The sequence below is a fragment of the Macaca mulatta genome, chromosome 10, assembly GCF_049350105.2.
Source record: "Macaca mulatta isolate MMU2019108-1 chromosome 10, T2T-MMU8v2.0, whole genome shotgun sequence".
Lineage (NCBI taxonomy): Eukaryota > Metazoa > Chordata > Mammalia > Primates > Cercopithecidae > Macaca > Macaca mulatta.
In genome coordinates, this window is record NC_133415.1 from 9,391,656 (window position 1) to 9,410,738 (window position 19,083).

Below are 19,083 nucleotides of genomic sequence, written 5' to 3' on the forward strand. Positions count from 1 at the left end.
ACCATGCCCAGCTAATTTTCCTATTTTTATTAGAGAAGGGGTTTCAACATGTTGGCCAGGCTGGTCTCGAACTCCTGAACTCAAGTTATCTACCAGCCTTGGCCTCTCAAAGTGCTGGGATTACAGGCGTGAGCCACCGTGCCTGGCTGTGTCTGTCTTTTTTATTCTAGCCATTCTACTGAGTGAGAAATGCTATCTCATGAGGGCTTTGATTTGTATTTCCCTAATGGTTCATGATGTTAAATGTCTTTTCATATACGTATTGGTCATCTGTATATCCCCTTTGGAGAAATGGTTATTCAAATAATTTTCCCATTAAAATAAAAATTTCATCTTTAAGAGCAGTTTTGAGTTCACAGCAAAACTGAACAGAAAATACAGGGTTCCCCTACCCGCCCCCACCATCAACATCAGGCACCAGAAGAAACATTTGTTACAAGCAATGGCGCTATACTGACACACCAGTATCACCCATATCCCATAGTTTACATTCGGTTTCACTCTTGGTGTTGTACATCCTGTAGGGTTTGACAAATTTGTAATAACATGTATCCACCCTTATATCGTCCAGAGTAATTTCACTACCCTAAACATTCTCTGTGCACCACCTCTGTGCATTTCTCCCCACTCCCAGCCCCTGCCATCTTTTTACTCTTTCCATAGTTTTACATTTTCCAGGATGTAATATAGTTGGAATCATACAGTATGTAGCTTTTTCAGATTGGCTTCTTTCACTTAGTAATATGCATTTAAGGTTTCTCCATGCCTTTTCACGGCTTAATAGCTCATTTCTTTCTAGTGCTCAATACAGTTCATTGTCTGGATATACCACAGTTTATTTATCCATTCACCTGCTAAAGGACATCTAGGTTGCTTTCAAGTTTTGGCAATTACAAATAAAGCTGCTCTAAACATCCATGTGCAGGTTTCTGTGTGGACATAAGTTTTCAGCTCATTTGGGTAAACACTAAGAAGTGCAATGGCTGGATCTTCTGATAGGAGTATGTTTAGTTTTGTAAGAAAGCCAAACTGTCTTCCAAAGTTGCTGTATCATTTTGCATTCCTACCAGTAAGGAGAGTTCCTGTTGCTTCACATCCTCACCAGCACTTGTGTTGCCACCCTTGCCCATTTCTAAATTTGGCTATTTGTCTTTTCATTATTGAGTTGTAAGAATTTTATGTATGCTAGATACAAGTCCCTTATGGAACATGTGATTTGCAAAATTTTTCTCAGGCCGGGCGCGGTGGCTCAAGCCTGTAATCCCAGCACTTTGGGAGGCCGAGACGGGTGGATCACGAGGTCAGGAGATCGAGATCATCCTGGCTAACACGGTGAAACCCCGTCTCTATTAAGAAATACAAAAAACTAGCCGGGCGAGGTGGCGGGCGCCTGTAGTCCCAGCTAGTCGGGAGGCTGAGGCCGGAGAATGGCGTGAACCTGGGAGGCGGAGCTTGCAGTGAGCTGAGATCCGGCCACTGCACTCCAGCCTGGGTGACAGAGCGAGACTCCGTCTCAAAAAAAAAAAAAAAAAATATTTTTCTCTCGGTTTGTGAGTTGTTTAGAGGTCTTTTTTTTTTTTTTTTTTTGAGAAAGGGTCTCACTCTGTCACCCAGACTAGAATCCCGTGGCGCAATCTTGGCTCACCACAACCTCCGCCTCCCAGGCTCAAGCAATTCTCCTGCCTCAGCCTCCCGACTAGCTGAGATTACAGGTGCCCACCACCACGCCAGCTAATTTTTGTATTTTTAGTAGAGACAGGGTTTCACCATGTTGGCCAGGCTGGTCTCGAACTCCTGACCTCAGGTGATACACCCGCCTTGGCCTCCCAAAGTGCTGGGATTACAGGTGTGAGCCACCACCCCCGGCTGATATACTCATTTTATAGATGAGAAAACTGAGGCACAAAGAGACTAAGTTACGTTACAGCATTGGGGTTGAAGCCCAGGCAGCTGGTGCCACAGTCGGTTTTCTGACTCTCACAGCACCTATACCATGATATCTACCTGTGTGATTCTAACTGCACCATTGCAGTCCAGTCTAGGTGAGTCTCACTCTGTCTCAAAAAAAAAAAAAAAAAAAGGATATATCAACATTATCTCACTGGTGTGTTGTGGGGCCTAGCCAAGTTAATGTACCTAGAAAACTAGAGAACAGTGGCTACTAAGGACATCTAAGGACACTTCATATAAACCTTAAGTGTGTTACAACTTCTTAAGTCAGTACTGAAGTTCAAAAGCTTCCATTTTATTATTATGCTTTATACTTTATGTATGTTACGTGCTTCCTTTTTTATAGCTCACTTGAATATACATATACATTTTGGAAGATAATAAGGAAGAAAAAAGTATATCTGGTCTTTTAAACCTTCGAAATGGGAAAGTTTGGACTAGATGCAGGGGTAAGCTCAGTCCTGGCCCCTGGCCCTTCCCCAGTACTCACAGGCTCCTGTCAACTGCACCTTCAGAAAAAGACCGAGACTCTTAGGCAGGAGTCAGGCAGGTGGGGGGCGATCTGTCACGTGACCTCGACTCCGGCCCACCTGAGTTTCCTCATCTGTAAAATGGGGATGCCGACGGTACCTACCTGACCTGAGAGCGGAGAACACTGAGATATCTTGCCCGTGGCCTGCCCTGTGGTTAGCTGTCCTTTTTTCCTTGACACTTGTAGGTTCCTCTCGTGGGAAAACGCCAGCGAAGAGAGACACCCAGAATGGACGATCTAAGGTTCCTTCCAGCTTCCAAATTCTGGTCTGCTTTTCAGAGATCCAGGGCTCGGGATGCGAATGTCCCTGTCTACGATGGGGCTGCCGTTACAGCCTTCCTCCCGGGGCTCTGGAGACGCGCCGGCGCTTTGACACCTCTCTTGTGCTAAGGAAGAGTCGGTTTACAGAAAAACAAGTATACCCTGGCCCTGCAGAAAGCCGCCAGGCGGCAGGGCAAGCGCCACCGCAGTCCAGGCGCCATTATCTGCCTCAGCAGTTACCTCGGGGGCCCGCCGCGAGGAGGTTCTTCAAGGCCTGCGCGTCCACGGACACTACCAGGGAGCGCGGCGGGCAGCCGGATAGCAGGACGCTGACAGAAGTCCCGCAGTCGCTCGGCGTCCTCGGCGCCAGCTCACGACCCAGCGACCACCCTGATGCCCAAGCGTCCCCTGGCGGCGACGCCGGCCCGTTAGCGCGACAGATAGGTTAGTCCAAAGGCCAAGCGGCGCTTCTGTAGATGAGCATGCGCAACCCCCACCCTTCGCTCAGCCAGAGAGAGGCTTCGCAGCCAATCGGAGAGCCTTACAGTCATCCTCCCGCCCACCCAGCATACAGGCGGGGCATTCCCCCTCAGCCAATGAGAAAAGACATTCGCCCGCGGGTCGCACGCGCGGCTTGCAAAGAGGTGGGGTTGTGGAGTGGATACTTTGGCAAGATGGCGGCGAGCGGCGTCCGCCAAGCTGCGTCTACCGCCAGCACCTTTGTGAAGCCCATTTTCAGTCGGGACACGAACGAGGCCAAGCGGAGGGTGCGCGAGCTCTACCGCGCCTGGTATCGGGAGGTGCCGAACACTGGTGAGAGGTAGCGGCTTACGTGGGGACCCGGAGGCCGCCGCTCAAGGTCGTAGCCGGCCCAGCCGGGGTTTCTCATGGGCCGAGCTGAGGTCACCAATTTGGGCAGAGGCGATTGCGGGTGCTTCAGGGGAAGAGCGTCACCGGAGCCTACCACGGGCCGGATCCGGCGGCGCCGTGGTCAGACCGGCCGTCCCCAGCATTCGTACGGTGCCCTCGGAGCTTTGGTTTGTCCCCCGCAATTGGCAGGAGGACGAGGACTGTCAGTGACACACTCACTTTGTGGGTGAGGCAGCGGAGGCACCGAGAGGCGAAGTGATGTGCCCAGGGCCCAGGCCGAGCCACTGGTGTACCTGGAACCCAAAGTCTAGAGTTGCAGAGTGTAATTTAGATGCCCGTTGGATTTTTTGTTTTGTTTGTGACAGAGTCTCGCTGTGTAGCCCAGCCTGGAGTGAAGTGGCACGATCTCGGCTCACTGCAACCTCTGCCTCCTGCGTTCAAGCGATTCTCCTACCTCAGCCTCCCGAGTAGCTGGGACTACAGGCGTTCGCTAGCACGCCTGGCTAATTTTTGTATCTTTAGTAGAGACGGGATTTCACCATGTTGGCCAGGCTGGTCTCCAACTCCTGACCTCAAGTGATCCGCTGGCCTTGGCCTCCCAAAGTACTGGGATTACAGGCGTGAGCCACTGCGCCCGACCTGACTCGGTGTTTTCACATGGCGCGTAATGCTAGTCGGAGAAAGAGGTGTTTGGTTTTTTGTTTTTGTTTTTGTTTTGAGACGAAGTCTCAGGCTGGAGCGCAGTGGTGCGATCTCGGCTCACTGCAAGCCCCGCCTCCTGGGTTCTCGCCATTCTCCTGCCTCAGTCTCCCGAGTAGCTGGGATTACAGGGGCCCCCCACCACGCCCGGCATATGTTTTTGTACTTTTAGTAGAGACTGGGTTTCACCGTGTTAGCCAGGATGGTCTCGATCTCCTGACCTCGTGATCCGCCCGTCTTGGCCTCCCGAAGCTTGAGAAAGAGGTGTTTTTGAGTGAGCTGGAGCATGGTGCCACTCCTCAGGGCTGTCTTGTCCCTGCTTGTGTGTGTGTGAAGAGGCGGTAGAATGTGGTGGTTAGGAGCATGGACTTTTATCCAGGCGCTGTCCTCAACTAGCTATGTGACTTTGGGCGAGGTATTTCATCTGTTCCTGTTTCTTCATCTTTAAAATGGCAATGTGGCCGGGCGCGGTGGCTCAAGCCTGTAATCCCAGCACTTTGGGAGGCCGAGGCGGGTGGATCACGAGGTCAGGAGATCGAGACTATCCTGGCTAACATGGTGAAACCCCGTCTCTACTAAAAATACAAAAAACTAGCTGGGCGTGGTGGCGGGCGCCTGTAGTCCCAGCTACTTGGGAGGCTGAGGCGGGAGAATGGCGTGAACCCGGAAGGCGGAGTTTGCAGTGAGCCGAGATCACGCCACTGCACTCCAGCCTGGGAGACACAGCGAGACTCCGTCTCAAAAAAAAAAAAAAATTAAATAAATAAATAAAATGGGAATGATAATTCCTTCTTCAGAAAGTTACTGTATTAAGTTAAAAATATCTAGAGTGCTTAGAACAGGGCTTGGTGCATATTTAACTCATTAAATATTAGCTGCTGCCATTGTTTTTGTTGTTATTTTTGTTATTTATAGGGCTTACCTTAGCAGCAGCTTCCAAGCAGAACCCGGTTCTTTGACATATGAGAACCGTCTCTGCTCCACAGAGTCCCTGTCCTCAAGCTGACTTTTGGAAAAATTGCTACTGACTAGAACTTAAACCCACGCGTTACTAGAGAAGGAGAAACTTGAGTGATCCGCTGGTTCAGGGGCTGCAAATTCAGATGCCTTCAGGGGCAGGCAGATAAAAGATGTGTGTGGGGAGTGACAGTAGCAGTGTGTATGTGTATGTGTGTGTGTTTTGGGGTGGTGCATTCAAATTCAGAAGTTTGAAAACATAATGTTTACCTGGCAGAATACTTCTAGGAGTACCCAGAACCCTCTCTGGTTGCAGGAGGAAGGAGCTGGGGGAAGGAGGACCACATTGAAAAAGGGTGGCTTGTGAAGGGTAAATCAGTGGCCAAGTAGAAGACAGAACTCAGGTATCCTGACTCTGAGAATCCAGCTCTTTCTAAACCATCCCCTCCCAAGACCTTCCCTCAAATTCTGTTTTGGGAAGAAAGTCCTAAAGTCAGAAGGGTCTTGAGAGGAGGAAAAGAAGGCAGAGGGTTACAGGAGCCTAAAGAGCAAGGGAAGAGGAGAGAAAAGAAGGGGTCAAGGAGTGTGCATCCCTTTGGGGAAGATCAGTGATCTGCAGCTGGCCAGTTACACAGACCTGTGCCACATGGGTTTTATGGTATCCATCATCAGGACTCCAGCTGAGGAATCAAATCAAGGAAGGGGAAAATAGTGTCAATAACTTAGACAGCCTGAGCATTAATAAACAAAAGTAAAATTTTAAGTATTTAATGAAAAAAATAGTATTGATAACTCACTTTTTTTTTTTTTTTTTTTTTTTGAGACAGTCTCGCTCTGTCTCCCAGGCTGGAGTGCAATGGCGCGATCTCGGCTCACTGCAACCTCTGCCTCCCGGGTTCAAGTGATTCCCCATGCCTCAGCGTCCCAAGTAGCTGGGATTATAGGTGCGCGCCACCATACCTGGCTAACTTTTGTATTTTTAGTAGAGATGGGGTTTCACCATGTTGGCCAGGCTGTCTCGAACTTCTGACCTCAGGTGATCCGCTGGCCTCAGCCTGCCAAAGTGCTGGGATTACAGGCATGAGCCACTGTGACTGGCTGATAACTAACATTTATTAAAATGCTTACATATGACTCACCACTATGCCTTATTTTAGGGTGGGCTCTAATAGTGTCCTTGCCTTGTAGATGAGAAAACTGAGGCACATAAATTTGTCTCAGATGACATCGTTAGGAGGTAGAAGAGCCTACCTGTAAACCCCTAATACCCGGCTCTTAGCTTCTACTGCAGTTTTCCCTGAATCTCCCAGGGCCCAGTTTTGCATGGGAGCACAGGGATAGAACTGCCTTTGAATCCTTCCTTGGAAAAAATATGACATGCTGTTTGCTGGCCGTAAGGTAACAGGAGACTTTCTATAGAAACAGTTCATTCATTTAATTTCCATTTCATTAAGTATCTGTTGTACTTCAGAGTCAGTACTAGATGCCTAGAGAGATACAAAAATGAATAAAACACAACCCTGCCTTCAAGGGTCTGATGGTCTAGTCTTATGGTCTAGTCTATTATAGGCATTTAACCAGATAATTAAACCCAAGGTATTATAGAGGTATGGGGGAAAAAGTGTGACAGTTTTAACAGCCAGCATTTGGATCATGCTTTACAAGGTGTCACTTGATTTTTCACTATATTCCTGTAAAAGAATTAGGTTAGAGTTTATTTTCTTTCCTATTTTTTTTTTAGATGAGATGACAGGCTAAGGAGGCTGTACCCCAGGCAAGATCATAATTTATAATGATCTGGAGACCTTACCCAGCTTATTTGACCCCTAATCCCACATTATTTTCCATTATACTATGCTGCCTTCCCATCTAAGAATACAGGCCTTGTGCCTTGTATGAATGCAACCAAAATGAATTGGAGCAAATAACTGAGAGCAGTATCGGATTGTCCTTCCGAATCTGTCAGAGCCTTCTGGACTCAAGAAAGCCTTAACAATAACTTCAGAAAAGCACACAGAGACTGTGGAAAAGTCACCTTCACCCAAAAGGGGTACTTCCTTTTGAGCCTCTCAGATTTTTTCAAATTGAAATAGAAGTATTCAGGATTCAAAGAATAAGCCAGGAATTTGTGAGTTGAGAAAGAACAATTGGAACTGATTTACATCAGGGTTTCTCAACAGTGGCATGTGGGCTGGACGATTGCTGTGCAGGGCTGTCCCCTGCATCATAGGATGTTTAGCAGCATCCCTGGCCTCTACCCACAAGATGCCAGTAGCACCCACCCCATGGGTGTGACAACCAAAAATGCTTCCAGACACTGCCAAATGTTCTGGGGGGCAAAATCATTGCTGGTTTGCCACAGATTTAGACCAAGGAACGATTCAGTCTACGGCTAGGCTATTTCCATTTGCTTTTCTGCAGCCTTTCTCGCTGGTTGGGGGGTGCATTCAGAGTGTTGGGATGGGAGGAGGGAGCCTGGGACAGACCTATATGGAATTTGTCTTTCTAGAGACAAGGGTTCTTAATCTGAGGATGGGCACTCAAGGATCTGTAACCTCCTGAAACTGTAAGTAAAATGTTGCATTTATGCATGTGAATATTTTGCTGATGAGAAGATTCATCACCCAGTGCCCTGCTGTGTAGTAGTTCAGGAGATCATGAGGAATGGGAGCTGATGGGCACAAGCTCCCATAAGTATGCCCAGAGAAATACTGTTTTTTTGTTCCCAAAGTTGGTCAGGAATCTAAAATAAAAAATGCAGGAAAGATAAGCACTGATAGTAGGGGAAGATTCCTCATAGTCTCTTCCTTAAAAGAGCACTGGATTGTAAAAAAAAAAAACAAACCCTGGATTCTAGACACACGTGTACCAAGGACAGGTTTGGTCAGGTGTGGTAGCTTACACTTGTAATCCCAGCACTTTGGGAGGCAGAGGCAGAAGGATCGCTTAAGCCCAGGAGTTCAAGACCAGCTTAGGCAATGTAGTGAGACGCCCGTCTCCACAAAAAACTAAAAAAGTATGGGCGTGATGGTGCGTGCGTGTAGTCTCAGCTACTTGGGAGGCTGAGGTGGGAGAATTGCTTGAGCCGGGAGGTCAAGGCTGCAGTGAGCCATGATCATGCCATTGCACTCCAGCCTGGGTGACAGAGCAAGACCCTGTCTTAAAAAAATAATAATAAAATTCCAGGTTCCATATTAGTTTGCATTTATTTTTGCATCTGTCTTCTTATTGTCCCTTTGTCTGCTCTTTACTGGAATTCCTAATATACCTTGGTGAACAGCTCTGTGGGAGGTAGAACTCAAATTTATAGTGTTTGCCATTTTCCATGGTATAAATACTCCCACTATGATTGATTTTTAAGTGAAGTCAGTGTGGACGGATTTGGGAAGAGATATGTAAAGTTGGCTCTCCATGAGAGCCTGCTCCAGCACACCCTAGACACTTACTTCTAGTGAATGATCCTCTGTCCTCTGTGGTGTTAACATTGACCTATCAAGCTGGGATGCCAGTTCTCCTAGTAGATTTCTGCTGTTGCTTTTTCCTTGGTTGGATTAGAAACTTTGTTTTCTTTGCAGCATGGCCTGATATGTCTCTCAGCAGAGGCTTTATTTTTCTATCACTGTCACTAAGTTAGGAGTAAAAAGATTCAGGTGAGGTGCAGTGGCTCATGCCCATAATCCCAACACCTTTTGGGAGGTCAAGGATTGCTAGAAGCCAGGAGTTCCAGACCAGCCTGGGAAACATAGTGAGACCCTGTTTCTACAAAAAAAAAAAAAAAAAAAGGCCAGGCGCGGTGGCTCAAGCCTGTAATCCCAGCACTTTGGGAGGCCGAGACGGGCGGATCACGAGGTCAGGAGTTCGAGACCATCCTGGCTAACACGGTGAAACCCCGTCTCTACTAAAAAATACAAAAAACTAGCCGGGCGAGGTGGCGGGCACCTGTAGTCCCGGCTACTCGGGAGGCTAAGGCAGGAGAATGGCGTAAACCCGGGAGGCGGAGCTTGCAGTGAGCTGAGATCCGGCCACTGCACTCCACCCTGGGCGACATAGCGAGACTCCGTCTCAAAAAAAAAAAAAAAAAAAATTCAGGTTCAAACTTTATTGCTAATTCAATCAGAAAATGGCCTTCATCGTTTTCAGAGCTGGTTATGATAGTTCTGTAGGCCAGGGTGAACATGTCACAGGAATGGCCACAAGACAAGGTATTCCAAAGGAATACACTGGTTTCCTTCACTACAGTGCTCATTCTAGCCTGGGAGCCTTGATTTTGCTGTCCCCACAGCCTAGTGTACCTCTGTCACCCTATGTGTATCCCACCTACCACGTAAGACCTTGTTCATGACCTTGTCATCAACAAATCCACTGATGGCTGAGCGTCCCAGGGGGTGGTAATGCATGTAACTAAAACCTAATTTTCAAAGGATATCCGTACGTCTCATCTGAAGTTCCAGGTTACTGAATCTTTGTCACTATTTTAGGAGCTTAATCAGGGATTGTTGAATATTATGATTTTATGTTTATATTCATAGCTGGCTGTCCCTCCAGTCAGAATTTAACACCTAGACAAGTGGAGCTACATCTTAAACTTTGCTTCCTCTAAGTAACCTAAGATGGTATTAATTGCTTGTTGGATTGAAGCCTCCCTAACCTGCATAAACCCCTAGCAGTCTCCCTCAACTCAAAGTTTGTATAGTACTTAACAGCCTAGGCCACATCCTTTTACATTAATTTCAATCCTGTTTTCTTTTGCCGATTGTTCCATATAAAAATAATGCTAATGTCTATTGAGAGCTTATTCCATGTGAGGCACTATTGTGAGCATTTTGCGTTGTCTCATGAAATCTCCACAAGAGCCCTGGAGTTATATGTGCTGTTATTGTCTTCATTTTATTGATAAATAAATACACTCAGCCAGGACAATGGCTCACGCATGTAATCCCAGCAACTTGCCGGGCTGAGAGGCAGGAGGATCACGGGGGCCCAGGAGTTCAAGGGTGCAAGTAGCTATGATCACACAGAGCAAGACCCTGTCTCCAAAAAAATAATTTTTTTTTTTTTTGAGACACAGTCTCACTCTTTCACCAGGCTGGAGTGCAGTGGCACCATCTCAGCTCACTGCCACCTCCGCCTCCCGGGTTGAAGTGATTCTCCTGCCTCAGCCTCCCGAGTAGCTGGGATTACGGGCGCCCGCCACCACGCCTGGCTAATGTTTGTGATTTTAGTAGAAATGGGGTTTCGCCATGTTGGCCAGGCTGGTCTTAAACTCCTGACCTCAGGTGATCCACCCTCCTCAGCCTCCCAAAGTGCTGGGGATTACAGGCGTGAGCCACCGCACCCGGCTAAAAAAATAATTTAAAAAAAATACACTCAGGCACAAGAAAGTTAACTTACACAGGATCATATACCTAACAAAAGTTGGGATTTGAACCCAGGTTGTTCAAACTCTTGAACAATGCTTTACTGCCTCTTCAAATTCAGTGGTCTTTTTCCCCAAACAAAATAATAAGTTCCTTGAGAGCAAATGCCATGAATCACACGTCTCATCCTCAGGCACCTAGCCTAGGGTCAGGCTAATTTTTGGTGAAGGAATGAATGGGCGACCTGTATGTGTTCAATGAGTATCCTTTGACTCTAGGTTTTAAAAACATGTTTTAACCATACAATTTCTACCCTGAGTCATGTTTTTCTCTCTAGTACACCAATTCCAGCTGGACATCACTGTGAAAATGGGACGGGATAAAGTCCGAGAAATGTTTATGAAGAATGCCCACGTCACAGACCCCAGGGTGGTTGATCTTCTGGTCATTAAGGTAACTGACCCTCCCTGACCAATTTAAAAGATCACCAACTTGTTCACTACTTCTCAGTCTTTCCAAATGAACATTTTGTCTCCAAGTTTAGAAAGCAGCTACTGGTTCAGCAGTGATTATTGCTGTATTTCAGAGAAATACTTGAACTTGGAGGTTATCATCTGGATAAATAGATAAGATTCATCAAGGCAACATCCACTGGGACTTGCATTTTATAACCAAAAAAAAAAAAAGATGTAGGGAGGAAAGTTTGAATTCTTCTTGAACCTCATCCCTAGAAGTTACCACTTCACCTGAATGCCAGTTTACAGCTGGAAGAGGCAGTTAGGCTGGTTATGAGTCCTGTATAAATGGGGTCAAATCCTGGGGCTGATTCTGTCCCCCTGGCCAGTCACATTAGCATCAATGGGAGCTTCAGCATAGACCAGTCAGTAACAGAAGAAATGATAAGCAGAAACATAAGCCAGTCAGGTTAGGTGGTCATGGGATAAGAGCCTGTTAACCTATATGTTTCTCCTCTTGGTACCAGTTAACCACAGAGTTAAAGAATCTTTGAAAGGTCTCAGAAATCATTTACCCCAACCATCTCATTGTCCAGACATAGAAACTTTGCCCAGACAGAGTAGTAACTTGCCCAAGGTCATTCAACAAGTCCATGCTGAGCAGAGAATAGAATCCTGGCCTTCAGTGTCATATGCCTTCAACTTGACCACTGTGACTGACGACCTCTCTCCTCACTGTTCAGGGAAAGATGGAACTGGAAGAAACAATTAAAGTATGGAAGCAGCGGACACATGTTATGCGGTTCTTCCATGAAACAGAAGCGCCAAGGCCAAAGGATTTCCTATCCAAGTTCTATGTTGGCCATGACCCATGAAGTCACTCAGTGGAAAGGTTCATGTTGATATTATTTTAGAGCACAAATAAACTCGCTATACGATGGTCACTTTGTGATAGAATTCCATTGATAAACCAATTTTCTGAAGCCTGTTTTTGCCTGAGCAAGTGGGGCTTTGGTATACACACCACCTGTTCTTTCCCTTTTCTTGAAATGTGGTGTTTGCTGTAAATTGGATTGAATTCTTTTTCTCAGAGCCTTGCATGTCAGTAAACAGGAAGGAAGGAGGCCATCTGTTCAAAAACTCTGACACTGGCCATGAGGCTGGATAACTTGTTAATGTAGTAGTTTCTACAGTCCCCATGATTAGACACCTTTGTGTCAGGGCACAGATTATCCAAAATTAGCCAGCTCTTGCTGTCAGAGAGGGATCAGAGCAGCACTAACAGGCGCAAAAGTAGAGCTGTCAAAATGGGCTAGTTTTCCTTGGGTTCTGAAGAAAATGGATGTGCAAAGGCTTGGCTCCACTACTTGTAACAAGCTCTAGCCCTTAAAATGAAATTAACTTCCTACTCAGGCACCCTGCTAGGTGCACAGCTATTCAATATACACACAGAGAACAGAAATATTTCTACTGTCTTTGCAAACTCTGGTCTACCTCTCAGTGGCAGGAAAATAAACATCAACCCCAGTTCAAGAACTGATCTCTGTTTGGATGGTAGTCTTCTCTCGTCCTTCCCAGGGCAATCCAAATGATAGAGAACGGGGTTTGGAATCTATAGGCATCATCACTGAGGAGTCCCATACTTTTTTTTTTTTTTTTTTTTGTAGAGATGGGGTCTCCATTGCCCAGGCTGGTCTTTTTTTCTTTTTCTTTTTTATTTGAGATGGAGTCTCGCTGTTGTTGCCCAGGCTGGAGTGCAGTGGCGTGATCTTGGCTCACTGCACCCTCCGCTTCCCGGTTCAAGTGATTCTCCCTGCCTCAGCCTCCCACGTAGCTGGGATTACAGGCGTGGACCACCATATCCGGCTAGTTTTATATTTTTAGAAGAGACGGAGTTTCACCATGTTGGCCAGGCTGCTCCCAAACTCTTGACCTCAAGCAATCCACCCGCCTTGGCCTCCCAAAGTGCTGGCGTGAGCCACTGCGCCCAGGCTGGTCTTGAACTTTGGGCTGAAGTGATCCTCCTGCCTCAGCCTCCCAAAGTGTTGGGACTACAGGCCTCAGCCATTGTGCATGGCCCCAAAACTTAAGGCACCAAGGATCCCTTTATATTTTCACCTTAGGAACCTGAGGAAAAAACTCAAAAATGTTTTTGTGTTCTCTCACTCAGTAACAATAAACACGTAAGGCCGGGCGCGGTGGCTCAAGCCTGTAATCCCAGCACTTTGGGAGGCCGAGGCGGGCGGATCACGAGGTCAGGAGATCGAGACCATCCCTGGCTAACATGGTGAAACCCCGTCTCTACTAAAAATACAAAAAACTAGCCGGGCGTGGTGGCGAGCGCCTGTAATCCCAGCTACTCGGAGGCTGAGGCAGGAGAATGGCGTGAACCCGGGAGGCGGAGCTTGCAGTGAGCCGAGATCGCGCCACTGCACCCCAGCCTGGGCGACACAGCGAGACTCCATCTCAAAAAATAAAAAAAAAAAAAAAAAAAAAAAAAAAAAAAAAAAACAATAAACACGTAAGACTTCTGTGATCAAACGTATGAGGGTTTCTCCCCACACTAAGCAAGCAGTCAGTTCTGCAGCAGACACCAGCTGGCTGTCCTCCAATTCTCTTCCAACACTATCTACCTGGAGATAGCATCAGATTCCACAGGTTTGGGGCTCAGTCCCACAAGACTGCTCCCACCCCCATTAGACAACATTCACAAGTCCAAGCCTCCAGCACTTGTGAGGTTCAAGTTGGAGTTCCCATGACCCCTTCTTTTTAATTTGCTGGAGCAGCTTACAGAACTCGGGAACACTTAGGTCCATTTACTGGTTTATTGTAAAGGATATCACAAAAGATACAGATGAAGAGATGCATAGGGTGAGGTATAGAAGAAGGGACATGGAGCTTCCAAGTTCTCTCCAGGCATGCCACTTTCCAAAGCCAAGTGTTTTGTTCTCCGAAAACTCTGAACGTGTCTTCTTGGGCCTTTTATGGAGACCTCATTGGATAGGGATGATTGAAGCATGGACAACGGTGGAAAAATGGGAGTAGACAAAAGAGGCATAATCTAATACAGATGGAGTGGGGAAGTCCAACAAGGCCTGTCCACATTTCTTCCTCCCAGGTAAGGGAAAGAATCCCTTCTGAAATGGGGGTCTCATGACCTAAAATCAGACAAGGTAGGTCAGAGAATTCTTTTTATGGCCAACTCGAAGACAGGCAAAGGAAGATTATACTTTTAGTTTCTATGGCCTGCCTTGGGGAGAAAAAGCAGCAGGTGAAAGGAGGTCAGGAGAAGGTCTGAGAAAGAGACTGTTGTTTTCTGAGGCCCAAAGTGCCCAACATTGTAACAAAAGCCTAAAACAAGGGCTTTGGGAGTTATAAGCCAGGAAATAGATGAAAACCTATATATATCCTCATATCACAGAACCCAAGTTTTGAATCATTCTAGTTATATTTAAGTAGTATGCTAACAAGCAGAGCGTACTACTTAAATGACTGGCACTGAACACAGAATGGCATGAGGCTTTAGTTAGGCCATGTAGCTTTCTTAAGGGAAAATGCGCAGTTTCTGTTGGGCTTTTGTAAACAATGAAAATCGTTCCCAGGCCCCCAGAATAGTTCACCGGGCTCCACTGCAGCCTGGATAGCCTGGGCCTGTTTCTCTCATGAATAAAGGACAGCAGAAACAACCGCACCAACTAGAGCCTAGGCATACTGAGAAACTGCAGCAATCACTCAGTCACACACAGCTGATATTTATTATGTTTATTCATAATTTGATTGCTTGTTTGTGCAGTGCTTAGTGGACAGCACATCTCAGGGAGCCTGCCAGAGCCTGGGGTAGGATATGGTCATGGACCATACAGGAAGCTTCACCAGACTGGGAGGCTGAGGGCCTTCCCTGAGCCCTTCTGCTGATAGGGAAGGCAGAGAAGCTGAGAGCATCACCATTTCTTCAGTTACTGCTTTCTCCTTTCTGTAATGCCTGGAAGAAAGGAAAGCAGCAGTGAACTGGGCAACAGAGTAGCCTTCCATCCGCAGACTGAAAGAATTCCACAAAGTGCTTCTATCAAACATGGCAGGAGAAAGGCAGCTTTGAGCACGTTTGATTGTTTATGCATATGTTAACTGGGCATTCACCACGGGCCAGGCACTGGGGGCCCAAATGTATAAAAAACGTCCCCTGCCAGCAAGAAGCTCAGAGTCTAGTAAAATTTTGGTTTGAGTGTGTTTAGACACATGATACCGAGTATTTGAAGAGAGGTACTGGAGGTACTGGTTGCTCAGAGGAAGGAGTAGTCAACTTTCAAATGAAGGGAGGAAAGGAAGACTTCAAAGGCACTGTAGAATGGGGTGGAATTAAGACCCAGAGCTCTCGGAAACAGCCTTCCATGTGGGAGGAACAATGAGCCAATGTTTGGGGGTGGGTATGAGTGTGAAAACTCAAGAAATGGTGAATACTGGGAATCGGTGTGTGGCTGGAAATATGGAAGATGAGACTGGAATAAGAGGTGTGACCAGATTATGGCAAGCCTTGAATGCCAGGCTAAGGAGTCAGGAGTGTCCTCATCTCTGACAGTAATGCCATGAAGCACATATTAGAGCACATGAAGTTGGCTGGGCGCAGTGACTCACGCCTGTAATCGCAGCACTCTGGGAGGCCAAGGTGGGTGGATCACCTGAGGTCGGGAGTTTGAGACCAACCTGACTAACATGGAGAAACCCTGTCTCTACTAAAAATACAAAATTAGCCAGGCATGGTGGCACATGCCTGTAATCCAAGCTACTCAGTAGGCTGAGGCAGGAGAATCGCTTGAACCTGGAAGGCAGAGGTTGCAGTGAGTTGAGATCGTGCCATTGCACTCCAGCCTGGGTAACGAGCGAAACTCCGTCTCAAAAAACAAAAAACATTAGCCACCAAGTGGGTCAATTCATTAAAGCTTCTGCCCTCATTGTCCAAATGCTGCTACCAGGCCAGACTGCATCACAGACAGATGCTCCACCCTGCTTCCTGGTCCATCTAGGGTAAAGCAAGTCTTACCTGTTAGTCATCATCATCGTCATCCTCTGGAACAAAAATGTCATGTTCCTCAAGTAGAGCAGCAAAGTTCTTGCTAATGAGTGTCCCGACATAGAGAAAGGGGATCACAATGGAGAACACACGAAGAAGGCCAAAGGACATCTGCAGAGGGTCAGAGTGGCAGCTGTGAGCTCCAGAGCCCACTCTGGCAGGACCAAAGAAGACCTGGCCCTCTCACGGACATACCCTCCTGTGGACCTCAGACCCATCATAAGCAACTTGATTTTAAAATCCTTGGAAAAATTCAGGGCAAGAAAAGTAATTAGAAAAGGAGAGGGCCAGGCAGGGTGGCTCACACCTGTAATCCCAGCACTTTGGGAAGCCAAGGTGGGTGGATCACCTGAGGTCAGGAGCTTGAGACCAGCCTAGCCAACATGGTGAAACCCCGTCTCTACTAAAAATACAAAAAATTGGCCCAGCGGCCGGGCGCGGTAGCTCAAGCCTGTAATCCCAGCACTTTGGGAGGCCGAGACGGGCGGATCACGAGATCAGGAGATCGAGACCATCCTGGCTAACACGGTGAAACCCCGTCTCTACTAAAAAATACAAAAAACTAGCTGGGCGAGGTGGCGGGCGCCTGTAGTCCCAGCTACTTGGGAGGCTGAGGCAGGAGAATGGCGTAAACCCAGGAGGCGGAGCTTGCAGTGAGCTGAGATCCAGCCACTGCACTCCAGCCTGGGCGACAGAGCGAGACTCCGTCTCAAAAAAAAAAAACAAAAAAACAAAAAAATTGGCCCAGCATGGTGGCGCACGCCTGTAATCCCAGCTACTTGGGAGGCTGAGGCAGGAGAATTGATTGAACCCAGGAGACAGGGGTTGCAGTGAACCAAGATTGCACCATTGCACTCCAGCCTCGGCAACAGAGTGAGGCTCTGTCTTAAAAAAAGAAAAAAGGCCAGGCGCAGTGGCTCATATCTGTAACCCCAGCACTTTGGGAGGCCGAGGCAAGCAGATCACGAGGTCAGGAGTTCGAAACCAGCCTGGCCAACATGGTGAAACCCCATCTCTACTAAAAATACAAAAAATTAGCCGGGTGTGGTGGTACACGCCTGTAGTCCCAGCTACTCAGAAGACTGAGGCAGAAGAATCACTTGAACCCAGGAGGCGGAGGTTGCAGTGAGCCGAGACTGTGCCATTGTACTCCAGCCTGGGTGACAGAGTGAGACTCCATCTCAAAACAAAAAAGAAAAAGGGATAAGGTGACTGTTATGGCCATCAAAGTGGATGAAAAGTCCACTGGAAAGAAAAGTCTCAGGCACCCTAGACATCTAAAGTTAGGACACAGCCTGCTAATTACTTTAAATCCCTACAGGCAGACGGGTGCACCAGTACTAGGAGGGCCAGACTACGGTGAGCTCTATCTGAACACGAAATACACGAAAACCGATGACAGAAAGATGTACACTGAAGGGATATTCTATACAGTTCATTAAGTAACACGTTCCCTGATGCCTGAGAAATTTGATTTAAAAATTTTAGAAACAGATGTATTTGAAAGTAGGCATGTATTTACACTCAAAGACTATTTAAATGGATTGGGAGAATGTCAGTAAAATCTCAGCAACGTTTCTCTCGTATTCCTAGAATTTAAAAAAAAGTTTTTTGCAACTGTTTTGATAAGGCAGGTCTTTCCCAACATGGACCTGCAGTCAACTGTGTGAGTTAGCATAGGCCAGACTAGCTTTAAGAGAATGTTTTTTTTAACTCCCACACCACACAGCCCTGCAGTGCTAAAGCAAACTTTTGTTGGATATAAGGGACTGTTTCCGTTTTCCCTAGAAAAACTCAAGCATGTGACAGCGTTCAGTGTTGGAAAAAGATAGAACCTGATGGGGACGGTACCAGGAAGAAACCCGGATGCCGCGGCCTCAGCGATGGCCTTGGATACTAACTTCACCGCTCTAGCCCGATTGTTCATTTGAAAAACCGTGATTTTAATAATTCCCTGCACATCTATCAGGACTGTAAATCACATGAATACTAGGTGACAACTCATAAAAAGATGAGGCCCATCCCACGTACCCTTTATTTACAGAATCCTTTCACAATTCATATTTCATCCCATAAACTAGGAGACAGGCAGGGCAGAGATTACAGGACTGGTCTAAGCTAGAAGCACACGGCCTAGTCTTCTGACTCCAGAGGTGCAGAGCACCCCACCTCTCATGACAAACTAATGTGAAAGGCCATCTTCCTCAGCGTTTCCCCCCATCTTCTGTCTACCTACCATTTTCTACACACCTGTCAAAATTAGCAACTCATTAGCGTATTTATTCTTGGTCCGCCTTCCAGTCTAAGGTAGTCGTTATGATTGGCCTTCGCTCCCGTCAATCAGCGCCGCCCTCACGCACTCCCCACAATGATTGGCCTCAGCCCCTTCACCCCGTCTCCAGGCAGACACTCACTTTCACCGGTTTGGGTAAAATGGCGCCGCTGCGGGTAACGATGACTGACCTCGACGGTACCAGGCTCTGGCCTAAGCCACTCCGTGCTGCGGCGACATCGCCATCTTTCCTCAAGCTAGGACCGCTTCGGAGAGCCCCGGACCTGACTGGTACCAGTGCTAGCCAGCGAGCCGCTCCGGACGCCATGCCCCCAGCTCCGCCCCTCACCAGGGCACCCGGACCCCACCGCCCGGCCCCGGTGCCGCCCTCGGGAAGAACGCCGCCCGAAGCCTCGCGAGACTTTGAGGAGCACACGAGAAGCCCAGCCCTCGCATTCGCGCAGTGCTGGCGGCTCCTGGGGCGGTGGGAGGTGTTTGTCACTGGCCGGCGTAGTGACGTCACGAGAGCAGCGGCGCCGCCCCGGCTCCCTACGTCCGCGTCTTCCGGGGCGGGGCCGCGGTCCTGGGTCCCGCACCTAGGACTGCACGGTGGCCGGAGCAGGACTTAGTGGCCGGCTGTAGAAATAAACCCAGGGAGACGA

The 19,083-nt window shown here is 47.6% G+C and overlaps 2 protein-coding genes and 4 long non-coding RNA genes across 6 annotated transcripts in view; 3 read left to right on the forward strand and 3 right to left on the reverse strand.

The window, feature by feature from the left end:
* The window catches only part of LOC107000678 (uncharacterized), a 36,480-nt gene extending 33,249 nt beyond the window's left edge, over window positions 1-3,231 (reverse strand). The window contains exons 1-2 of the long non-coding RNA XR_013398973.1: window positions 2,984-3,231; window positions 2,585-2,868 (exon numbers count right to left, since the gene is read on the reverse strand). This is a non-coding gene — a long non-coding RNA (uncharacterized LOC107000678). The remainder of the gene's footprint in view (window positions 1-2,584; window positions 2,869-2,983) is intronic.
* A 167-nt stretch (window positions 3,232-3,398) lies between these two features.
* NDUFA6 (NADH:ubiquinone oxidoreductase subunit A6) lies at window positions 3,399-12,025 on the forward strand. The gene is made up of 3 exons (XM_001106675.5): window positions 3,399-3,556; window positions 10,964-11,079; window positions 11,825-12,025. Exons 1-3 carry the CDS (start codon window positions 3,418-3,420, stop codon window positions 11,954-11,956), a joined length of 387 nt encoding a protein of 128 aa, XP_001106675.3. The 5' UTR covers window positions 3,399-3,417; the 3' UTR covers window positions 11,957-12,025.
* On the reverse strand, window positions 4,534-9,051 carry LOC144331636 (uncharacterized). The gene is made up of 3 exons (XR_013398976.1): window positions 8,405-9,051; window positions 4,944-6,000; window positions 4,534-4,793 (listed from the first exon to the last, which is right to left on the reverse strand). It is a non-coding gene; the product is annotated as an uncharacterized LOC144331636 (long non-coding RNA).
* Window positions 12,026-12,720: 695 nt separating the features above from the next.
* Window positions 12,721-18,924, forward strand: LOC144331643 (uncharacterized). The gene is made up of 2 exons (XR_013398985.1): window positions 12,721-12,975; window positions 17,241-18,924. It is a non-coding gene; the product is annotated as an uncharacterized LOC144331643 (long non-coding RNA).
* On the forward strand, window positions 13,075-14,979 carry LOC144331667 (uncharacterized). Its single transcript, XR_013399010.1, has 2 exons — window positions 13,075-13,264; window positions 13,608-14,979. It is a non-coding gene; the product is annotated as an uncharacterized LOC144331667 (long non-coding RNA).
* Window positions 14,813-18,817, reverse strand: SMDT1 (single-pass membrane protein with aspartate rich tail 1). The gene is given in 3 exon segments (NM_001194351.1): window positions 14,813-15,063; window positions 16,120-16,260; window positions 18,564-18,817. Coding segments are annotated over 2 exon segments (324 nt in total). The 5' UTR covers window positions 18,750-18,817; the 3' UTR covers window positions 14,813-15,063; window positions 16,120-16,122.
* Window positions 18,925-19,083: the final 159 nt, after the last annotated feature.

Bases quoted from the DNA above. Each gene is read 5' to 3' on its own strand.
- NDUFA6 (XM_001106675.5), top strand. From the start codon at position 3,418: ATGGCGGCGAGCGGCGTCCGCCAAGCTGCGTCTACCGCCAGCACCTTT. The intron at 3,557-10,963 runs GTGAGAGGTAGC...TTTTCTCTCTAG, and splicing joins TCGGGAGGTGCCGAACACTG to TACACCAATTCCAGCTGGAC. The intron at 11,080-11,824 runs GTAACTGACCCT...CTCACTGTTCAG, and splicing joins TTGATCTTCTGGTCATTAAG to GGAAAGATGGAACTGGAAGA.